The sequence below is a fragment of the Cuculus canorus genome, chromosome 1, assembly GCF_017976375.1.
Source record: "Cuculus canorus isolate bCucCan1 chromosome 1, bCucCan1.pri, whole genome shotgun sequence".
NCBI lineage: Eukaryota > Metazoa > Chordata > Aves > Cuculiformes > Cuculidae > Cuculus > Cuculus canorus.
Window position 1 is genome coordinate 136891456 of NC_071401.1, and position 25245 is coordinate 136916700.

General features: G+C 35.3%; 1 protein-coding gene across 24 annotated transcripts in view; it reads right to left on the bottom strand.

Annotated features, from left to right (window-relative positions):
* The window catches only part of C2CD5 (C2 calcium dependent domain containing 5), a 63532-nt gene that overhangs the window by 38044 nt on the left and 243 nt on the right, over positions 1 to 25245 (bottom strand). For 10 of the 24 annotated variants that reach the window (XR_008451813.1, XM_054077350.1, XM_054077157.1 and 7 more), the window contains exons 2-11: positions 25076 to 25192; positions 20694 to 20780; positions 18650 to 18821; positions 18374 to 18469; positions 17680 to 17835; positions 15103 to 15301; positions 12369 to 12520; positions 9359 to 9553; positions 6997 to 7082; positions 1210 to 1318 (exon numbers count right to left, since the gene is read on the bottom strand). Coding sequence is in view for 23 of the 24 variants with exons in the window: in XM_054077350.1 (XP_053933325.1) it covers positions 1210 to 1318; positions 6997 to 7082; positions 9359 to 9553; positions 12369 to 12520; positions 15103 to 15301; positions 17680 to 17835; positions 18374 to 18469; positions 18650 to 18821; positions 20694 to 20780; positions 25076 to 25165 (1342 nt within the window). In the remaining variant the exon portion in view is untranslated. Of the gene's footprint in view, positions 1 to 1209; positions 1319 to 6996; positions 7083 to 9358; positions 9554 to 12368; positions 12521 to 13499; positions 13625 to 15102; positions 15302 to 17679; positions 17836 to 18373; positions 18470 to 18649; positions 18822 to 20693; positions 20781 to 25075; positions 25193 to 25245 lie in introns of those variants that run through there. The other 14 variants (XM_054077231.1, XM_054077256.1, XM_054077248.1 and 11 more) reach the window with 5 other exon arrangements.

Here is a 25245-nt window from a genome sequence, read left to right on the forward strand (position 1 = left end):
ACTCTGCTTTCAGTCAGCTGGTAAATACAAAGGAACACACAACGTAAGAAATTCCTTTTTTAAAAATATGGCTATAATTGATTTTCTTTTGTCTTAAAGATAAATTTATCACAGTTAGTTTTGCCCATAAATGACCTGTATCAGAAATACAGTGAAAATACAGAAGCCTAAGACAAATCTGTGTCAAGGAAAGGAAGGGCTGACAAAAATTATACTTTGACACTTCTCTTGATCTCCTCTCCAGTGTGTAGATAAGTCTTAACAATAGAGAAAAAACAATATTGTGTATACACGTTTTTAAAAAATTCCTTAAAAGTAGGCTTTTCTAATTAAAATTAGTCTCAATTTTATTTAATGTTGCCAGGCTTTAGATAAGCAACAATCCACCTGCTTGTAGAATTACTTGCCTTGGGCCACAAGAGGGGAAAAAAGATTTTTTTTTTCAGTAATTGATTTTAAAAATGCATTTGCACAAGCTTTGTTTTATTACTCCTGACTAGTGCATGCAAACTCACGACAGGTGCTATTTTTTTAGTCTCCTCTGTCTGCATTCTTAAGTGTACTCTTAACTCAACTTTTTACAGATTATTTCTCAGCTTGCCTCACTGATTATAACACCAAATTCTTCAGAGTCAAAAGTCACTTAATTCTGATGACAGAACTAGGACATGCAAAATACACATGTTCCAGTACTGGGGTGCCCAGGTAAAATATTAAATAAAAATCTTAAAGGACTATTCAGAAACAAAGCTGTAAAGGTTTTATCAAAAGAGGTTAAAAACACGTATTGAGATAAATTGCAGTGATTATCCCTCAAAGATTTCAAGGAGCTGAAAATTAGAAAACATTCACAGTTAAGATCAAACATTTACTCTTATTTTTGTTTGAGTGGAAAAACTGCATCAAGTTTTAATGTTAAGAGGTAAAAAAAAAATTCAACCCTCAATAACTCAAAGCCAGTTTTTAGAGCAAAGTTACTGGATTCAAAGTACTCTATTATTTCACTGACTTACTAAAAAGTTTCCAACTAAAGAAGTTTCCATACCCTCTGCCTGGTTATTACTTTTCAAACTTAAAAAGATTTGTTTTAATATAGACTCTTAGAATACATTTATATCTATCCAAATAGTGCTATGTTACAAAGTCATAAAGGTTAAAAGTACGTGATCATTACAACTGAACTGGGAAGTCCTTACTGTGTTAACATACCGGGATTGTGAATGCGGTCCAGGAGCTTCACAGACCGTGCACTGACAACACCACCAACATGGACAAGGAAGCCTGGTGGAAAGCTCGTCAACGTAAAAAATGGAAATTCCTGTTATGATTAAAAACAAACATCAAATGACTGCTTACCAACCACTGCTGACTGCCAATAAACATGCACAGAATTGACAATTTCTCTGAAATACAAGCAAAGCTGTTACATTAGGCCAAATATGTTCTTCAGGCTTACTACTTACTGTGTAACCATTTGGCTTCATATACTCATAATATATTAAAAGCAGAGGTATTATACAATGTAACAATACTTTTCCCCCACAGAGTCCTATTTCAGTACAATATTAACAAATAATCAAAACTTTATACATTTGTGTTAACAAAGCCTCAATTGAGGAACTTTTAGGATGGCAGCTACACAACAGTATTCTACTCGTTAGCTCATACAAAATAAAGGAACGCTTTTCTCAATTTTTTTAGGTCTTATTGTTACAACTGACTGCAGTTTGATCCTGAAGCACAGGATAAAACAAACTGTAGTCTTGCAAAGATGATAAGCATCTTATTACAGGAAAACATACCTAAAAGATATTAACCAATTGCTCCAAAATTGTCATAAGCTGTAAACATAAAAGTAAATATCCACCTTTTGGAATAAAGCATAAGTCTTTAAAGCACAACTGCAAGTTCCTAAACTAAAGAAATGCACTGCCAATTCACTGCATAGATTATTTTTTACCAATTCATAATTGAAATGAAGAAATAACAAGTTTCAGCAACTACTAAAAAACGTAGTTCATACAAGAGGCAAAGAAATAATAGTTTTTTATGACACACACAATGAAATAAAATAGTCATATTCAAAGAAGGTGAGCCCAAAACTGGAAGATTTTATTTTCTACAGAGACATTCTATGGAGTGTTTAATATAGACATGATAGAACACTTATGGGGGAAAGGCAAGAGATTTGTGTTCAGCAATTCTAAATGCACAAAGGCAAAAAGAAATAGAAAAAAAAAGAAAAATAGAACTCATGCAATCACGATTTGTACAGTCATAATGATTGGTTAAACAGAAAAAATAAGCACCATAATTTTATATGGGAGAAGGTACAGTACAGACTCCTTTCTCACATACTTGCAGCACTTGCAAAGGTACAGTTCAACTCAGCAACTACCTAAAACAGTGTACATGCTGCCAATTAAATGAGGATAACACTTCCAGCAATACATGGCATGAAAAGTTATCTTAAACCGAAGCTCAATGTAGATTTAAAAATTAACACTTCAGAATTATGAACACCCTTGTTATTAGAACTCTTAAAACTTTTAAAAGGTCCTACAAATGTCAAGTTCTTGGGACTTTGGTTTAGACTTTCAAAATTCAGAGTCTAACTTTGAAATCAACAACTGTGGTATCAATGACCAAAAGGAAAAAAGAAAAAAACAAACCAAAACAATACAAAACATCAACCCAAAACCCACCAAAACCTGCAGACATGCCTGCAATTAGAAAGGAGAAGGTTTCACCACAGGATTCTGCAAAACAGCTTGACTAATCTGCCTCCAGAAGCACTAATGGATCTCTAGAGATGGCTAGAGAAAAGACTCCCCCTGAAGGTTCTAACAGACCAAAGTGCTTTGCAAGTTGCCAGAATATTCAGAAAGCTCTGACTACAACACAGTCCTTTTCTGTGTCTTTCATACTGAAAAATGGAATAACCCAACACACCAACACTTGTCAGAACCTCTTTCACTGCAGCTCTGTAGTATCAACTGTTCAATGATTCACAAATATACTGAAAATGTTTGTTCCTCTATAACTCAATAACACCCATTCGGCATAATTTAAATTTAAATATATAAACATACATTTGTTCTGTCCTCTGAATAGTTATCCAATGTTAATGACATCAAAACAAATTAGCTCTTCCAGAACTATAGAAATTAATAAAAAAACTTTACTGCATATGACACCTATATGAGATTTCATTAAGCCTATACTACATTTATATTTTATACATAAATATATATAAACACTCACATTTACATTGTGCTAAAGCAGTATGTAGGGAACAAAGTGAATTTATATTTTATGCTCCAAAGCAAATCTGATGCTTTTTAATCTATATGGAAATTCAGAAATTAATTTTTTATTCATTCTCGTAAGGCTGTGTACTGCAAGTAATTTTAACATGTTCAGACTTCCAGTTCGCCTTACTCGCTATCCTACAAACCGGGCATAAAACTCTGAAGTAATAGTGTGGGTTTGTCTCAATTAATACACTTAGGCATATCAATACTTGTAAGTCTACAATACATGCTAAAATTAGACCTATGTCCTATCAGTTAATTTTGGCCATTGACAAATCTGGGTGACTGACTCACTGAACCATTCTGACATGCTATTATTCCATTAACAATGCCTCATCCACTCTGACAGAAGTGGAATTCCATCACTTCGTATGACGGTTCTCACCCCACCTCTCCCTCTTTTTCTTTTTTAAGCTCATTTCGAGTTTTTAGGGTTTTTACTATTATATTACTCGAATACAAGTTCCAGCCTCAATTACATGTGCTAATCTGTAATACTCCAAAATTATAAAGCAACACTTATTTCATGGAAAACAGAGTTTCCACAAGAACTTGATGCAGCTTCCATATTAAAAATCTCCATCACTGCAACTTGCAAAGGACTATCTTTACATCAAGGTAATGCAAGCCCAGAGCATTCCCATATGAGACAAGACTCAACGATCTCAACGTTTCTAAACTACAACTGAAGATGGTCAATTGTTTTACCAACGCCAATTCACTGAGCCATTTCAGAGTCACTGTGCAGGCCCAGAAAGAATTTACTGGTTTAATTCTTGCAACTATATAGTTATTTTATAGTTGGCAATTGGGGAAAAGTTTGATAAGGTTGCAATAAAATCCTCATAATATTTTTTTAATAAAATGTTTAAAAATGTTTGTATATATGCACACATGTATTGCTAGTATTCTTTTTAGCTACATTTCATACAAAGACACACAAAATCATGAAAAAGCACATGGAACAAGACTATACACACATATCGTTTGGTGTTAGCGCCAGGTGAAGCAGTTCTCAGATTCCCTTCCAGCCATTCACCCATTCCCATCGTTGCACCCCTCCCTCAGATAATGCTCATAATGTTCAGGTACATTCATGGAGCTTTTGGGCTGAACCAGAGCACGGAACTGGTCCATATTAAAATATTATTTATTCTGTGGTTGAATTATTTTTATTCTAAGCACATGTACTGTGCCATCGCACAAGGTGGCCAAACAACCTTACAAGTCTTCTTCAACTGAACTGAGGGGATGGGCCGGATAGTACCAAGAAGTTGCTGGAAAGAAAATTTGCTTAAGTCAGCATTTCAGCCAAAGATCCTCACAGAGAGCTGCACTCTAACACAACAGTTATCCAGCAGTGCTCTTCAGAGCTGAAGATCAATAGATCGACGCTTTGGAAAGGCAGCAGTAAAGACGCTCTCAAGTACTCAAAGAATGCAAACACAAAGGAATAAAACAGCATTTGTCCAAGCTGAGGTCAGCAGATACATAATATTATCAAAAATATAGACTATTTTTTTAGGACTAAAGTAAGCTCAAATTTCCTCACTGACGGAAACATAGCATATAAAGCTTATAGATAAAAATATACACAAAGTTAACAAGTGTAACTATAGCACAGCTATCAACAGGCATCTGTGAGTTGCTAAAAATATATTAATGAAAAACACAACACGTATGTGAATCTTCCATGGCTGGTATACTTTCCTGGAAGAAATCAAACAATATTACTTTTTCAACAAAAATACATTCTCATTTGCAATGGGGGGTTAAGTGACATGTTAAAAACACATTTGATGAAAAAAAAAAAAAATGCTGTGGAGACATCCAGTTAAATGAACTGGGTTTAATAGGCCTTAGCATTACCATATAGCCAAATAAACTGAACTAAGATTCAAAAGTATTTACTATCTATCTGTGTGGAAATATATGTATTGAATTCACTCTTTGTTTTTTTAAGTGCTATCCTAGCTAACTCAGATGAGTAACTAGAATGCACTATTTGTGTGTGCAATATTAAAGCAGACAAAATAACTAGAATGAATAAGCCTTGTAGGTTAAGTAACTGAAAAACAGGTAATCACAGAAAAAACACATCCAACATGAAGTTTTCAGACAGTACAAACATTTTTTTTATCAATTAACAGTCTGTATGCTTTGCTACATCACCATTAATAACATATTCTACGAGTTTCCATCACATTTTACGGTATTTTTTCCCACTAGACAGTGTACAGTTCTTATCGTATGGAAATAATTAAAGCTCTTAAAGTATTTTTAATGTTCTCAATTTATGTTTTTAATTGTTTTTAAAAATCTTCCTAAGGAAATTACAGATCAGCCATGAAATGTCTGAAATGCTAGCAAATAAAATATAGAAACAGAGAAGACTCTTTTTAAAGCATTTTTTTTAAAGTAAAACACTAAAAGCAAAATGCCATGGATTTGTATTTAAACAGAAATTAAAATTTTAACTAAATGTATCAACATGCAAAATACTAACTAAGCAAAAATATGCCAATCTGATAAATGCCGTCAGAAAAACCACACAGAATATTAAAAATTCCTACATAAACAAGATTACAAAGAAATCTGGAAAACCTCACAAAAAAACGAAAATCAAAATATTTAAAATAATTGTTTAGAAGTCTTCAATACAAGAAAAAGGGCTACAAAGAGAGTCACACAATGTTTCAGAACATACCCGCCTTCTACAGAACCTATGAGGCGATCCTCCCTTAGCAAAGGATAACACAAAAAACGAGAAGAGAATCATGCACTTACTCTAAAAAAACAGCAATTCAGTTATATTTCACAGATGCAGCTAGTTTTATTTTCTGAAAGCATATGGTTTTACATAAGTAGTTCAAGTAGTCAGAAATCATTATTAAAACTAGAATAACTCATTTCTGTATAGGAAAACACATTTCTTGCTTTGAGACACCTCACTAATAATATTGACAAATGCAGTAAATAACGTATCAAAAAAAAGTTGCAAGGACTCATTCCAAAATTTAAAGAATTAAAAACAGTACTTGTATCACAACAGTACTGAACAGTCTATTCAGCGTAACAGATAGCATTTTTAGTCCTACAGAGGTGCTTTAAAAACCTGTAAACCTATAAAGGCCCTTTATTGCTAGAGAAGTGATTTAGGTTTAAGTTACCATTATTTAAAGGCCACTACATGCACAATATTTCAAGCAGTAAAAAAGAGACTAAATTATGCACCAACTATTATTTTTCAAAACTGAACTTTTTCACAACTATAAATGGAATTTTCATCTTGATTAAAGCTATTCCAGTGTTTCTGAATTCGGGTTCTGTAAAAGCTTAGCTTAAATACAAGATGGTAAAGTATTAAACTTACACAAGCATCAGTACCTTACAGAGGTTAAATAGTAGTAATCCTTGCTATAACCGTTTCTTATCACACCCACTGTAATCACTTGAGTGCTGCGAACATTACACTTCTCTCCTCCACCCTTTTCTTAATACTTTAGCAATATATTTTTAAAAAGCGTATAAAGGCGCTATTAAACGTTCAATGCTGATTTCCAGTACATTTACAGACCTAAAAATTATGCGTATTTTTAAACAGACGATAACATGAAACATTTAACTTACAAGCTAAATTCTCACTTTAGTAGACCAGAAATGTAAGTAGAACATGCCTTACCCTTTGTTCCAGAGCTGACTGAGTCTGTTGTCTTAAAAGAGTTTTAAATGGCCCCCCTTCTTTTCCAGCACTCCCACTGCCCATTCCTGAAGAGTATCAGTACAAATGACATTCAAAGAAACACATTAACATTTGTAATCAAACTTGGATTAAAAATATATAGTTATCATTAAAAACAATCAAATTATCCCCATAATTTTAACTTCCAGACAAAAACCATGCTGATTATCACATCTTCATTTAAATTGGGGGGATGGGGGCTGGGCTTGGTGTTCACATGACCAGTAATGTTGTTTTTAGTATACAGATGAAAACCTCTGATCCAAGAGCTTTTTCTGCTGTCAACCCAAATTTTAAAAAAGCAACTTCAAAATAAAAAAACTTAAAAGACTTGGCCTGCAATTCCTTCCTATCTCATAACTTCTTTTTTGGTTTTTTTTTTCTTTTTACTACTGGGAGTTTTGGCTATGATTTCAATATAGATCTACTTTCTCTATTTCTCACAGAAAGTGTCTACATATGTGTAATCAGATTTTCAGCCCTTATCAAAAAGGACTGCAAAGTCACCATTAATTCCACGCTGCTGAATGATGCCTCTCTGCCAGACTACTCTATAATCAAGTACCTCACTCTACTATCTTTACCAGTGTAAAAACAAAACATCTGGCTTTCTGAGAGTTTCAGAGGAACTAAATCACCTTTCCTGACCACTGGGAGGAGACTCATACAATAACAGCAATAGCTACATAATGCATGATTGGGACTTCCAAAGAAAATTGCAAAGGCAATGCACATCCTTTGCTTTGAAATATAAACTCTGAAACAAATTACCAATTATTGTTATTTTCTTTAATATCTACACAATGAAATATTCATTCATCTAATTCATTCAAATAAGCCAAGGACTACTGCGGAGCATTTAAAACCACCACACTTATTTGATTACTATATCTGCACATACAGAACCCGCAGATTATCTGTAAAACAATATAAAAATAAACTCCATTTTTGCCTAACACAGGTAATTCTCTCCTTCCTTCTTTCATATACTTTCCTTCCACCCCTACTTCCCACTGCAGGAGCTTTTCTGAAGAGACAGAAAGTTTCACATACACAAACATGTTTGCTACTGAACTCTGTTATCAAGGAACTGTATTCTTAACTGAGTGCATCAAGATTCAGGTTGTATGTATGACAGTAAGTTATCTGTTCCATGGTTAGAAATCATAATAGTAAAAAAATAAACACATACCAAGATTGTGTTTTTCCTAAAGCAAACACAATGCTGGTGAATCATACTTTCTTGGTAACATTTCACGCCTAAAAACATACTATCATTGGTATTTCTTCTACCTAAAACCACCAATGCTAACTTGTCAACACAATTATAAACATCTAAGTCCTACAGGAAAGCACAGGATAAAAAACAAAGAAAAAGTGTCAGGAGCAAGATGAAATACAAACACCACAGTGGAAACAGTCATGGATGAAGCCAAGACTTTCTTTTACTGAATTTATAACTAAATTAACATAACAATCCCATCCCTAATATTTTTAAAAAAAAACCCACTAAGATACCATACCATATAATTATATATAAAATTACTACGATTCAGAAGAAATATTTTTAGCTGTTCTTGGATAAGGAAACAAAAATATTAGTATTTGTATAGTCCCATTTAACAAGATTAAATTGCTTTTACTGTTTGGCATTGATTCTAAATGTTGGTGTCAGGGACTATACAATATTAAATACAGACAAATGTAGCATAAATACTGGACATGAAACAAACTCAAAAAATACAAACGAAACAAAATAGTTTCTACAGAAAAAAGCAGTAACATCAACTATTTGATTTAAATCTATGAAAATAATGCATGACAGTGAAATGGAAATGGAGGCAGTACAAATAAAGTTTGTGTGGGTTTGGTTTAAAAGATTAATTCAAAAAGCAGAGTTGCTAGCCATCTGATAGCCATTATTCCAATAAGTTATGAATGAATTAATGAGCAAGAGATTGTTCCATGCAAAATATAGGAACAAAGTGAAAGCAGTGAGGGATATTAAAAACGGTAAATTACTTTCGCCCAATTACTAAAGGAAATTTTGCAAGGGAAAAGGAGAAAGTTCTGTAGCGTCAACTATGCATGGTTTAAATCCTATAAGAAGCTCTGAAGCTGTTCGAAGCCTCTGGGGCAGAGGTGAGAGATGGTATGAATAGTCATGTAGCCAGCAGTTTTCAGAGGCTAACTGAACAAAAACGTACGGTTATAGAAGGCTGTGTGTTAAGTGCCCCTAAATCAAATAACAACAACATTTTCTTAAAAGTTTGCTTAAAAGGCCATAATAGATTGATCCTACCAGAAGCAGCCAGAAGCAGCTCTTCAGTGAAAGAAACACTTTTCCTCAGAACAACTGGGCTGACATGGCTAGAGTGTAGAGGGTTAAGGCTAGACCCCGAGAGGAGAAGACAGGACTTTTTAAGATGTGGGGAATCACAAGAGAGTGTAGGGGAGCTGGGAAACAGGAAAATCCTAGGTCCCTGTGGGAAAGGTGCTGTGGAGGAAAGTAATAGAGACAAAGATGTAGATTCAGAAGATGACTAAAGAAACAAACAGAAGAAATCAAAATGAAGTGCTTTTTTTTTTTTTCTCTCCAAATGAACTAGCACTAATTGCTAATTAATTCTCAACACACAAAGAAATGGAATGACAATACAGCTCCACAATGTGAACAAGACGCATGTTCTCAAAAATCATGAATTGATTAACTTTACTTAGAAATTAACTTTTTAAAAAGCCATGGTAATCTAGCATTTATTTAAATTTCATACAAAACTTAATAATAAATACTATGGAGTAAAGGCTAAATAACAGTCTTCTCACACACAATCTGATTATTGTCATTGTTTAGGTACAAGAAGTTATTTTCCAGAGAAATAATGGATTTGTTTTATGATTAAATTTTAGAGTCATAAGTCTTGTAGAATTCTAAGTTCCCACAAAGAAAAAGAGTTGCCACCTTCTCAATTTCCTCCAAACATATACTATGTCACATCAGAATGTACTACCTAATTAAAATATGTCATGCTTTTTGTCAGCCTGATATTCTGTTAGTATGCAGTGGTATAAAATATACTGATATTCACAGAAGCCGTCTAACTTCAAACCAAAACAAGCTTTATTAGAACAGAACTTCCCTCGTATTTAGACCAGAAGGGGTAACAATCACAGTTGTATTTTATAAAAGACATTAAGGTAATATTCTGCTGTTTTGCAGCTACTGAAAACTAGATGCTTAAGCAGATCAAAGTTTCCATCCGCTCTATTTAGTTATTTATATTGTGAAACTGTGGTATCTGCACTCATTCTCCAGGTTAGTTTCCATCTCAAACACATGAACATCAGAAAATACATTTTTCATATCAGCAAATCTGAGTAACAAGTATCTCAAATTTGACGATGCTTCATGTGCCAAATGAGATGTTTGCCTTTTTTATAACTCCTGACATCACCAACTTGCACACTGAAATATTCCAACTTGGTAACAGTCTTAGGAAATGAAACATAAATGATGTGTTGTTAAAAACAACATACTGAATTTAGTATGTTACGGAAGAATCTTCTGCACGTTATCAAATTTTTGGTAAAAGGTAAAACAAATTACTTGAGACACTGTCCTTTCAAGCTACTATGATTCAAAATCTAGTATATAACACCAAGACACAGAATTTTTAAAATACAACCATGAAATCACCCTAAGACAAGTTGCAGTAAAAAATTTAAAAGCTGTTAAAAGGCAGTGCTAATAAGCAAAAGTATGCCCACTATAAAAAGATAGCTAAAAAATACCTTTATATATTTGAAAAATCCCTAAAAAAAAAAAAAGAGGTACCAATTACACAATCCGTTTCTGTTTCGTACGAACTGACTGAAGACAAGAGGGCCCATCCATCTACCTAACATTGCCAGGAATTTCGTAAAGATTCCTGCTTTAAAAACTTGACAAATTCACAGTGAGTTGCCACCTTCATAAATTCAGAACATTTACATTTATAAAGACGACCATCAACATTAAGCTTAAACGCTTTACAGGACATGATTCTTACCATGGGGCGGGGGGGTGGGGGGGTGGGGGTGGAAATCTGATCAAAAGAAACAGGGTTTCAAATATTCTGCAAAACAAACACATGAATTTGTGCTTCTCCTAAGTAATAAGCACTCAGTTATATTTGTAGGTCCTTTAAAAAAGTGACCAGCACAGGTTATCCACTAAACACTCAAGTTTCCCCAAAAGGACCAAAAAAATAAAAAAGTATGCTTTTGTTTTCTTGGGTTTTTTAAAAATGAAACAGAGAAGATAGTACCAAGACAGCCAGTTTCCTAACTGGGGACATTTTCAACAAATATCTACAGAATAAACTGGGTAAAATATTTAATATAACTGCATTATGCAACATGTAACTTCTTGGGAAAATTCTTTGAAGGGGGGGTTATTAAGTAAAGCTGAATCAACTACTTTATGTCTAAGAATTGTCTAGATTAGATGGAGACAATGTTTTGAGCTTCAAATACCACAATTTAAAACATCATCTGAAAAGCAACCAAACTTTTAAAAACAGTTCTGCAAAATATTTTGCCCTATGGTAACAAAACTCAGGGCATTGGTCAAAAAATGGAGAATAAACAAACAGTAATTCTTGTTGTGCTGACATTACTAACAACATGATTCTAACCACAGAATAAAAAAATAAGGAGGCAGGAAACAAGTTGAAGAAATTATGATAGACCAACAGAGAAAGAAAAATGCTTTTTTTGAAGATGGCTGGAGTATAATTTAAAATACTTTCAAAATGTATACGGTGTACGTAAAGTGATTTCTCCTTTACTAAGCAGAATAAAAAGACAGCAGCTGCTACATTTCTAGTATTACATTTGCAAAGAGGAGTTAAAAATCACAGATAAATATAATTACAGCACAGCACACTAGGCTTGAAGACTATATAGTTTTTGTAACACTGTCCTTAACATACTGTGGTGAGAAATGTATTCCTATGATTTGTAATATGAAATGGAGGAAATAAGAAAAAGGCAATTAGTTAAGATTCCCTTAATGCTCTGAGATGTTTTATTTCTACTTGAACACAGCTGTGTTACAAATGTCATTTTAATGTTATCCAGAATAGTGGAAATATAGGCAGAATTTAAATTTTTATCCTACAAAAACCCCTTCAGACTTGAGGCGTGCTATGTGAAGTCTCCAATTTCTGTATCATTTTAATAACTTTAATGTCAAAAAAGCAAAAAGGGGTTGAATGAAAATATAAGAAGAGAAACACAATTTTAACAAAAAGTGGGTGGAAGCGCCTTACCAGTTTTGGGTGTCAAACTCAAATCAGTGTCAGAAGAAGAGGACTGTCGACTGTAGGACTTGGAAGGTGAAAAGGAATAGGTTTGGTTTTTCAGAGGGGTGGAGGGTCCTGATGAATGAGTATTGGGATTGGGATCTTCATTGAAGGGAATCCTGCCAGAAGAAGGTGGAAACATATTCAGTAATCCTGTGCCGAAGGACCTGGCTGACAGCAGCATGATCCAAACACCAGGATGGGATTGGGGCAGGGGCCAGCAGCTATTCCTTAGGTGCGAGACTGGGGATGAGGCCAGAGGCAAAAAAATGCTGGTTTACCCATTCAGCATTCTACAGATAGATGCTGATAATCTACAATGAAACAATTAAGCCAAATGAAAGGCGTGAGATGTGGCAAAAAATTATATATACGCAAAATAAAAAATTGAAAACATTTTATGGCTTAAAAATCTGGTCAAATACACAATGCTTTGAGTTAGTTTAATAGAGAAAAAATGATCTCAAATTATGTTTGTGTTTATACATATTCATACATTTATGTATATACACACATATGCATTTTAAGGAAAAAAAAAAAATGTTTCCTTATCCTATAGCATCAGCAGCATGCCACAGCTAAAAACAGAGCAAAGAGGAGAATCTTTATGGGAACAACTATATTGACAAACAGTTCACTTATGCACAGATTGACTTACCTGCCCTCTAAAACCATCTCTTCCACAAATGGCACATACCCTTCCAATAACCATTTTAAAACCTAAATACCATTTTATGCCTGAAAACAATAACGAACTCCAATCAAAATGCGATTTCTTCCAATGACTGTAGAATTGTGAATGTCTCCCAGACACACAACTTATTTTTACTTAATTTCTTAGGAAGCAAGCATGTTAAAAAGAAATTTAAGAGTGTGGCTTTGTGGAAGAGACTCCAATGCATTTTCAAGAAACTAGTGCCTTTGTTTCAGCAGCTGAACACAGAGTAGTTCTTCACTGACAATAGAAGGTGTCTCCACGATAAAAGGAGGGAGACAAGATGGGTGGTACCTGCCTACACTGCCTGCCTGCCTGCACTTTGCGACCACTGTGCCTGTGGCCTGTCTCTCCCCAGCTCTTGAGTCTGAGCGGTCTCGTACCAGTGTAGATGAGAGTGGGAACAGACACAGAGAAGTTCTGAGTAAGTCGTGAGCCAGTAGCAGTGTGAATTGGGCTGTTGTGAGTCGAGCGGCATCCATGGCTTGGCGGATGAACCAGCGGAGACCTGAGAGAATTTGCAGCCAAGGTGGAAGAAAAGAAAACAATACATACAAACAGGTTGCAAAGTTATATGTTATAAATGATTACAGGGAAGTTTAGCTAGAGGAGATCTCTTATTTTAAGCAGACTCTAAGATTTTTAATTCCTAGCATGCAGGAGTCCAGATGAAATAAAAAGAGAGACAGGAACAGCTTAAGCATTAGGTTGTGAATGCGTAATTGATTCTTTGGCAACGGGATATCAAGTTAGTAAAGCTAAGAATAAGAAGTTTTAGTTGATTTTGCTACCTTTGAGAAATATCCCAATTTTTTTGGACTTAGGGACAATGATTCTGACAATATCCACCACCAAGCTGAACATGGATTATTTGGGGGGTGGAATTCCTACATTTTGCTCCAGAGTAAATGCTACTGATTTATTTATGAATGCTTTTGAAGTTGGTAGTTATCAGGTACACCCTTTCTTTTCTTTTTTAAATCGCCACTGTTTTTTTATGCTACAGTGTATCCAGAAGCTCTTTGGATGGCAAATTTTTAAAATTAAGACAAGTTAAAAAAGCGATGATTTGAAACAGAAACCAGTAATTTCGAGAAGTGAGAGCATACCAATGCCTGCACAACAAAAATGCTTAATAACTATTGTAATGACACAACAGTTCAAGCTAATGAATTCAACTAACATCTCTGGAAACAGAATAAGAAGCACATTTTTTACGCCGTTTTTTTCCCCCTCCAGAAACTGGATCTCTCCATCAAACCAAAAATAACTGATTTATCCAAGCAACAAACCAGTAACAATTTCAAGACGACTGCCAGTATTTTTCTATTAATTTGCATGCACATTAAAAAACTGCATTCAAGCTGTGTTTGGCACTGTAGATGATACAAGGAAGATCAAGAAATTCTACCTCTCATCACGAAAAAGTTCTCTCTGCAAGTATACTACTTAACTCTACCTGTTTAGCAATATCCCCACTTGTTTTACAACAGTAAAAGGCAAAGCACACAAGATGAGACTACTTCAGGATTGTTCTCTAAACTGTCTGAATTAAAAAATTCTCTTTTCTTCTATGCTCAGCGTAAATACCCAAGATTGACTGTACTGAACTTGGAACATCTTGATCAGAAGGTATATCATAAGAAGCCCTCATAAAAATGTTTATTGTACAAACACAGAGTCAAGGCAATTATTAGCTGGGAAACCGGTGGATCATAACTCAAGGATATGTAAATACTGTTACTATATAAATTTAAAAAAATCATATTAAGCTTATTCATACTCCAGCTTCTATAGAAATAACATAAGTAAATCAACCTAAAACATTTCAAGATAGTAGAATATAAACTGAGTAGCAGATAAATAAAACTACAAAAGAAAAACAAATTCTGGGGGGAAAAAAGAAATCACACTGGTCATGTAAAACTAAATGAGTATGAAAAGAAGAGAGATGAAACTTCTTCCCCTATATTAAGTCATACTTACTCCTTCATTTCTTTGGATGGGGAGTTACATGCAGGTAAAAATGCTGACGGGTTACTTAATTTATCCAACGTGCAGGCTGTTCCTATGGCTCGCACTACCAGTCCAGATTCTCCCTCCAAATCAAAACACTGCAAATAACCAACAACAGCATTTCCTCTCATTTCAAGCACCTTCAAGCCAATCTTCCTCTGCAATTCACCTATAAAACAAAAGGTAAAATGCTTATGATTGCAGTGAACGTTCCCTATTCTTTTGGTTGGCAGTTCCAAAAGCAGAGACCAAAGGCAACAAGTCACTAAACCAGGTCATAGATATAATCTAACATAATTATGTCAAGCAGCTGTTCATAATCTCTGTCTCCTGTAATACAGTGTGACTTCATGACTTACATAGCTTCTTTCCTTTTTCCTCCAATTCCATTCTGACTGCAACTATATCACGTTATTTCAGAACTGTTTTTCTCATTCTTTTATTATCATTAACTTTTCCCTTTTTTATTTATTTAGAGAGACATAAAGAAATGGTCAAGATGTGTGCTCGAACACACAAGTTTCAAAATACTCCTTCATACAGTTCAGAACAATGCAGCATTTTTTAAATCCATGTGGATAGGTATCTATATTTTTATATTTACAAACTTATTTAAGCATATTTCACCCAATTCATAATTTTTGCTCTTTCTACATTAACACCATTTAATATGGGAGCCTCATCTACTAAATTTAACATTAAATAACCAAAACACGATACCAAATAAGCCACACTGTCACTGCAAACAAGACCGACACTTCTCTTATTAGCTCCACACAAAGACTGAAAGACTACAATTATAAGACAATGCTCTGCCACAGATGCTTACGTAGCAGGTTGCTTGAAGAAAAAAGTTAATGATCCACATGGTCAGATAATCTTGGTAATACTAGGTGGAAGATATAATCCCTCTTTCGATGAAATGGAAGATTTCAACTAACAAACTGAAAAACCCTGACCATGACAGAAGTTAGCCTAACAGTCCCAATGTCAATGATGTTAAGAAATCAAGTGGAATGAAATGATCACTGCTGTTTTTTCAAAGCTGGGTTTTAACATTACCAGAACACGTTCCTATAGCTAACTTCATAACAGAGGCTGAAATTATGTTTGTACTGGTTTTGATGAATCTCCAAGGTTGAGGTAGAGTATGATAGCTTCTAGCCGAGTGAAAACTGTTATGAATTCCATTCAAGCCAAGGTTGAGACTGAATTCTTTTTACATATACAACATGTAATATGACAGACACCTATAAAACAGTCTAGGTCATTCTCACAAGATTTCTTCTGGATTCTTTAGGTATGGCCATCAGTAATGACTGCAATGTCAGGCATTGCACTACATGACACGAAACAATATTGCTAAGAGGTCTTTTGCTTTTTTTCTCTCTCAACCACGGCCATGAATAAACAGAACACATCCACATGTGCTACATTATCCACTTTCAACATTTGTGCAAAGCAGGAGATGTGGAAACGTTAATCCCCTAAACTGACACACAAGGGGAGCTATACTAAAAATCTGATAAAGAGTGAATTCCTGTCAGTTATGACAATACTGTTTGTTCACATTTTTCCCGACAATATGCTGGCTCTCCTAGTGAAGATACTAAGTAACATCTCCATGATGTCATTTAGGCTGCCCCACCTACTAAAGATCTCCATACATGCTCACAAAACCCAACTAACTTTTTCTTTTAGTATCTTCCTTAAACCACAGCTGTACCTACAAGAAATCTGACATCGAGAGCCATTAGAGAACTTGAAATCACCACCTGCCATTCTAGTGGCTATTTTTCATCATTTTTTTATTCCTTACCCCCTGAATATCGTCCACTTTTATCAACCGGTTGTCTCTTGTATCAGTCTGCAAGTACTCTAGAGTACGGGTGTTCTGTTCTACTGGCACTGAAACAGGAGGATCCTGGTACACAATCGCTGTTCACAAGCATTAGTAAAACTACAACAAAAAAGATACTTGCTACTGTGCAGACATCAACTGACTAATGATTCTTTCCAGGAACTGCAGATATATCCTGCAGAATTAATCCAAGCCAATACAGAAGCATGCTTGAACAACAATGAACCACTAATCTTGACTTTGAAAAAGATGGGATGAGTAAGGTAAGTGTTACACATAGTGTCTGAGATGGTGTATATTTTCTCACACACTTTAAAGTGGTTCAAAGAAGATGAAGCAGTTTGTTAATTGAGTCAAAATTCTAGTAATATTCCTCATATGGGTTAAGACCATCTTCAAGAGCTTCACAGGTTTCTCTGACCTTGCTAAAAACAACCAACAAATTAGACAGCAGCATGACCTCACCAAGAAGGAATGAAAAAAAGAAAAAAGAAAGAAAAAAGTCAGTCATACTGACCATCAGATAGGGCAAGAGAACATTCAGAAACAAAAGACACTGTGAACTGAAAAAATAAACACAATTAATATCACAAATCATACTCAACCTTGTCTTAAGCAAGTCACTTATTTAAATGGTGAATATTTTTAAAAGCAGCAATAACCATTACAGCCTACATGTTTAATACCTGACATGAGTGAAATAAGTCTCTGTCTAGCCTCATTCGATGCCCTTGGTGTACGTATTCGGTCTATCCATTGGTATTCTGGGTCTTCATTAACTACAAGCTCTTCCACAAATCCATGAATTATTACTGCTCTGTAACACTTAGGAATAGATGTAGCTGTTAAAAGAAATCACATTAAAGATGTAAGATATGACACTACAAGCCAAGAATACCAAGAAAAACATAAAATTACATGTGAAAAGTGATGTGAACAATTCCAGAAAGTAATCTACACGATGTTCTGTTAAAACATGTACACACACAAAGCAGTTTTGTTCTGGGAGACCCTGGAACAGGGATAAAACTGTCCAGTGTAACAGGTGAAACGTACTATTATGAAACCTTTTCACTTTGTGCCTCTTTTAACACAATATGCACCCTAAGTAAAATAACGTGCCCACGCACATGCACTGAAATGCAACTTAAGAAAGGTAAGAAAGAAACAAATCAGTTATTTGTATTTTCTTGAAATAAGAACAGTAAAATATTAATTTAAAAAATTAAAAACAAACTAGACCATTTTCTTCATTTGCTAATTGCTTCAATGTCATCTCCACTGGGCTTATGCAATGAGCTAGGAAAGAAGGGAAACTGGCAGAATAAGGAAAGGGGGGGGGGAGTTTTCCGTTCAAATGGACTTCTTTCCTCTACTTACTGCAAAAAAACTTGACTCCACAAGATGACTGTCTAAATCTGTTTAAATCATTAAAAAGATCTACTTTCACCACCACATTGATCTCTCCGCGTATACCTACCAACAGAAAAAAAAGAAAAATTACAAGCTATATCAGAAATAAATACAAAACTAACCCTATTAATTACTCCCAATTATTAGTACAGATTTCTGACAAGAGTTTACAGAAATAAAGACCGTAAGAAGCAGATTATATGCCGAACAGCACGTTTTTATTTTTAAATTAATAAATCTTACCATGAATGGTATCATAAATAGGAAACCATCCCGAAATAACTGTAGCTGCTTCACTATAGAGCAAAGGATCAATATCTATATACACTTTGCCAATGGCATCATTGGCACTGTAGGTATCATGATCAAGAACTGTGATTTGGAGAGGCTCATCTTGTAGCTCTTCATCATCCACCTAGAAACAAATATTAACATGGAATCTGAGTATATAAAAAAAAAACCACACAGGGAAACACTGCTGAAAAACAAATGCAAAAAAGAGGAGAGTTAGCTGCATACAGTGACCTGACACAGATAAAGCTGCATTTTTAATTTCCTGTCCCCAAACAACATATTAACTTCTTTTGATTTTACCCTTCACAGATTGGCAAGATCCTGGAGCTACAGCTATCACTGGGAGAAGAACAGAAAAGCAAGACTACGTTGAATGCAAATTTTAAAATTCCACATGATTTGTTTGAAAACTGAACATAAAGCATCTCAGAGGACTAATATACTCCGAAGTTTTGATTACTGGAGCTCATACCCTTCCAAATTGGTCAGTGGTTTAAAAGAAGACATTTTAAACAACCCACTGCAAAAATTCAGTAATTTCACACATGCACTTTCCTAACTAAATGCAATACTCCATCTACAGAAACACTGACTATTTTTTAGGACAAAGACGGACATTCCACAACATTTTGCGCTGAACGTCACAAACCAAGAATCTGGTTTGCTACAGGCAATGGGATGACTCATGGGTTTGCAGAATTATAACGTGTAGTCTTGCAAAAAGATCAAACTACACACACACTTATGGTGTCTTAGGCAGTTAGTCTTTCTAGTGTTTTTCCACTCTTTGAAACATGGAACGCTATCTTTTTTTTTTTTCTTCAGTGCTGCTGTTTAGCTATTTTCTTTCCCAAATCCATTTTTCCATGAAAAAGATAGATTCTGAGATTTCTCGTTGGAAAAAAAACCCAAACCAAACCAAAAAAAAAAAAAAAAAAAAAACAAACCCAAAACTCTTTCTGTATGAACGGCTAACCCTCTACACAGATCAGCTCTTTCCCTTCCCCTAGAAAACAATCCCAGGAACTGAAAGACTAAAAAAACAAAAAAAGACAACTGATTGAATTTCAACACCATAGTACTACTTTCTTAATCAATATGGATTGTTGATTGAAGAGATGCTTTTAATCGAGCATTCCATGCTGATTAACAACCTACCTAATCTTAGTATTTTATATTTGCCATAAAATATGTCTAACATTACCAACTATTATATCACTCACTACATGTACATATATTTACAATATACAATCATATTTACGCTGTGATATTATCTTAGAATACTATAAATTAACCAGTACCATATATTTAAATATCTTTATTTATTCTAAGTACTATTACTTTTTAAGTAACAAAAAAATACCAGTAAGATACAGTAACAAATAAAAAAAAGTAAACATTTGTTTGGGGTCTTAAGTCAAAGCACATCAACAACTCAGATCTTAGAAAGCATCAAGCAATTACAGAAAAATGCTAAGTGTCCTTGTTATTACACAACGGAATGGGAAAATATTTGTCATTCAAGATGCTTATTTTGTATTTTATCTCACAGAATTCCCCGTTTTCTTCTTTGTCAAATGCATTATTTTTGCAACCCAAAGTAACATTTCAAATACCAATGAACTTTACTTACTCAAAATCACTCCTTTAAAACAAAATACAAGCATACCCATACTAACAAGCCTAATCCATAATGCTATTTTCCCCTAGTTTCACCTCTGTCTTGTCTTTATTATTACCCAGAATAACATCTAAGTTGGATCCAAACTGGCAAGCTTTTATCTTTACAAACAGTCCTAAAAAGCCAATGAGACACACTTCACAAACAAGGTCAAACTGCAGATAGGTTTGCTGAAAATATTTCATGTGTATTTCAACAGAAATACGCTTTGCTCCTCAAAACTAATTTTGTGCCTGAAATGAAATCATTCCATTAAGGGCATTTAAATCAGAATGTCTCTATATCAGACAGGCAAACTCAAAAAACACTTACTTCAAATTTGAACCATTCAGAATTCCACTGAGGATTAAGTGATTTGGGATACACATCTGTCTTAAATGTTGTGTTTCCAAATTTTACCTAAAAATACAAGCATTCCATTATGAATAATAAGTAGTAATAAATACAGAAATGTATTAAATCTACACATGCAAATAATTTCAAATACATATTTCAACAAAATAAGCTCTTTTCAGTTAAAGTGGCTTTTTAAATCGATTGACACGTTTCACTAAGTAATAACTTTCCACGTATAGAAGACTCCCAATAAATATCTCTCTCTCCCATTATTAAAATAGTTTTTCTTCCCAAATCACTTGAGAGGTAAAAATTTAACTTATATTGGCCACTCAATTTCACTTCATATATTCTCTTTTGCCTTCGGTTTAGAAATACTATAAGCAAAAGTATTTTGTGTAAATATTGATAGTTTATGTCCTATTACTGTTTCTCTATAGAGTTTCTACACACCTTTATTGACATTTTATAAAAGAAATAGAGAAATAAAATGTTAACATTGGTAAATTTATTTCTCAAGTTTAAGAAACCTCCCCACTTACACACCAGAAAGTAACTGAAACCATCTCTGCTAACTGCAATCTTGATACGCTGGACACATACCGGGAAATTCAGAGTAGCAAAGGAGAAGCATCTTATCAGTTTCTATGACTTTCTTAAAATACAGAAAATTCCAGGAAGCACACACACATCTCCCTCTATCTATCTACATATATAACTCCCTGTAACTTCCAGTTAACTGAAGATAAAATATTCTCCACATTAGTATTGATTAATGCAGCTTCAATCACGTAATAACTTATTTTAGAAATCTCTATTTGGTCTCCATAGCAGACTATTTCAGGATGACCTCATTTCTCCTTTTTTTTTTTTTTTTTTAAGAAAAAAAAGTGAAACTGAACTTCTGTGATGCTCCATGCATCAAGCAACATGCTGCACAATGCAAGAGCCTTTTATTTCACTGCAGCTTTCTCTGCAAACCATTTATAAACACATGTACTTCTCCTAATGTTACCTCCTCAAATAATTAGCACTTCAACTTGTATCAAGTATCTGACGGTACTTAGACACCCATGGTTGTGTTTTTTAATTCACTCAAGATTCTTAAGAACAGAATGAGTCTGACAATACCAAAGAAATGCTGCAGTCAAAGACAGTCATGGATTTCAAATGCTATTTTCTTTTTAGAAGTCTAAATGGATTTTGGAGACAAGATTTAGGCCTAGCTATTGAAAACAGTATAGTAATTTTAAATACTCTTGCTCAAGAATGTATTAAATGAACACTTTAGACATTTCAGTAACATGGTGATTATTTTGCATTGATCACACCCCCACACTAAAGAGATGCTCCTCTTGCTTCAGAACATCCAGTTAATGTAAAAAGCCTAATGCACTGTAGAACTGGACCAAGAGTTCACACTGAGCTCTGTATATACCTCATTCAACAAAGCTCTGTACAGCACTCATGACCAAATAAACAAATTAAAAAAAACGGTGGGGGCTCCTACTTGATTCAGTGAAGAGTAATGCTTTCTGAAAAGAAGTTACTTCAAAGTAAGCTTTAAAGTTAAAGGCCAGAGTAGTATGAAAGCACAGGATTAAGCCACCTCAGTGAAAAAAAATCATCAAGCTAGCAAAAGCTGGATGGAGTCTACGTGCATACAAAAAGCTAATAGCACTGCCACTTGGACTGTGTATTCACTGCACACAGCAAGATAATGAAGTGATACTGACGCAACTTTTAACTGAGCTACTTTATATACCAGAAGGTGCCAAGATACAACAGCAGAGAGCTCCACCCAATCCATTTTTACATCTTATCGAGGGAGTAAATTAGTTCCCTTGGAGCCTCAGGCAGCTATAACTGAACTTCTCCAACGGGCAAGCTAGTTCATTGAAGCTAGTCGAGGTAATAAAGCAACTACACTGTTGTCTGCCATACAAATTCAGAAGCACAATTACAGAAGTTCTGATACTTTACCTCCTCTCATACATGATGATCAAGTCCAAGTAATGCTGAACCTGTGCCAAGTAACAGCTCTAAAGTCTCTTATTATTTTCTTTTCCAATTCCAGATTTATATTAGAAAATTTAACAAAGAAGTTAAAGGCTAGTAACCAACTAGTACCTTAATGTTACTTCAGCTTTTCATTTTTATTTAAGTAAAAATGTTTTGTACAGGTTTTCAGCAACCTTACACAGAAAAATAAAACAGTAGTTTCAAATTCACCTGCTGCCTTGCCTACACCACAGCTGGAAACAGGACTTCTCAGTCTTTCTGTGTTACAGTCCTAAAAAGCAAGGCCACATATATATATTTCTTCAACCTTATTTGTCCCAAGACATTCATGCAACTACACAATAACCCAAGCAAGCAAACTGAGCTTTCTGAAAAAATATGTTTTCCTTTTTTCCTAAGCTAGTCTTTTTATTGATGAATTTCCAGATCTGTCGTGTTGTATAGCTATTCAGACAGTGGAGTTGACACAGATGGAGCACATTTGGGAACAAGTGACCAACAGGAGAAAGCTGTTTTTCCCCAAGGCAGCACAAAACCAGGCCAAATGAAACTCATCACAACTTCCTGTTGTTTTCCCCGTCTCCTAGCAGCACACATCAGAGTTCTTGTATCTGCTGACTATCCATCCAATTTAAAATGACAAGAGAAGTGTTTACAAATTAAAAACTTACTAATGAAACATCAGAAACCAAACCGGGAGCTAACTAAGTTAAACGATTGTCATTCCTGTAATGAGAGAACTGCATACTATTTCAGCTCCATTTAAAAGCACATGAGAAATGCATTGGCACGTCAAACCAATTTACTGCCCCATTAAGCAATGCTCTTAGTGTCTAAAGCCAATTAAATTTTTAAACCCTAAACCAAATCAGGACTTACACACCCAAAATGTATTTTGATATTATTACCATCAGACTTCAATTTATACAGTTCCAAAAAGACATTCTGTTTTGCTACCTTAACGCCAGTAATGCACCAAACTTAATTGCTTTCTGCGGTACAAGCATGCATTTACACAGCATTCCATTTAAAATACCACTTTGCTTTATTTGAGAGTATAATTTCTGAATCTATGGAATGTTACTGAAATGTTCTAAGTTATTCACAGTGCAAATCATTAATGATAAACCAGAAGGATCACGACAGCTTATTTTACAATCCCTTCCTGAGTAAACGCCCCATATATTGCTTGTTAACTATATGACTGTAAAGAAGGCTGAGGTTACATACTTTTGGTAAAATAAAGAGGTTTAAACATGTGAACAATATTAAATATTTGTCCAATAAAAATCCCCTCCGTATCTCAGTATTTAAAATACTTCAAATAGAAATAAGAATATTGTCCTCAAAAGCAAAGCCTATAAAACTACTCTGCACATCATATACCAAGAGACGCAAATTACTTAAACACGCCTTTACTACTTCTCCATCCTGCTAACAAAGCATCCATCGAATTCTGAAATGGACTTCATTTGCCTGCCATACCAACAAAACCCATTCATTAACAAGTTCTTCAATCAAAAGAATCTGAAACAAAACATTACTAAAGCTGACATTCAGATTTTCTGCCTGGCTGCCAGCTAAAAATCAGGGTAAACCAGACCCTGCTTTTACAACACCCTCGCGGGCAGGGGTTCAGCGTGCTCCTTCCCCGCCTGGCCGGGGCCACATATGGCCCACTCTCCCCACGCAAAAGGGCTGCAGTGAAAGGACAGCTCTCCGGCCAAGTCCGAGGGCACGAGATGCCATGGATTATTTTCCCTTCTTTCTAATCTTACAAAAAGACTAAATAATGTTATATGCTGAAATGTGATACCGTAAACACAAAGCGTATAAATGAAATACAGTAGCGTGTGGCATGGCCAAAGATATCTATACACTGATTTGCCACCTGTCCTCCAGTCAGCTGCTTTTAGGCTCACTAATACAGCGTGCTTCCTCTCTCCACCTCATTTTGAAGTCATCTTTGAAACATTTCACACTGTTGCTAGCATTCAACATATCCAAGTAAATCATAAATAGACTAGATGCATGTTTCATCCTCATCCATCCTCGTTCGAGTGGAGTACTGCAATGAGGATGCTCCAAAGGCAGGGTAGGATCAAAACGCAAATACCAAGGAAGGGAATCCAAAATCAGAATGCAGCTGCGAGCCCCACCACCTCATCGCCCCGTGCGCGAGGTCCGAGCCAGTGGGGCCACCCTCCTTCCCTCCACACACACAGACGCACACACTGAGACACGCACACACTGAGACACGCACACACTGAGACACGCACACACTGAGACACGCACACACACAACCGCCCCAGAGCGCCCCTTCCCCTCCCGCAAACCTCCACGAAGGCGTCTGTCAGGTCGCTAGCGCGGTCCATCACCGGCAAATGGCGCCCCGCCACGATTTTGACCTTCAGCTTCCCCGGCATCTTTCCACCTCCTCCTCCTCCCCGCCGCTGCAGGGAGAAAACAACAGCGCGTGCCCCATGGACCGGCACATGGGGGGGGT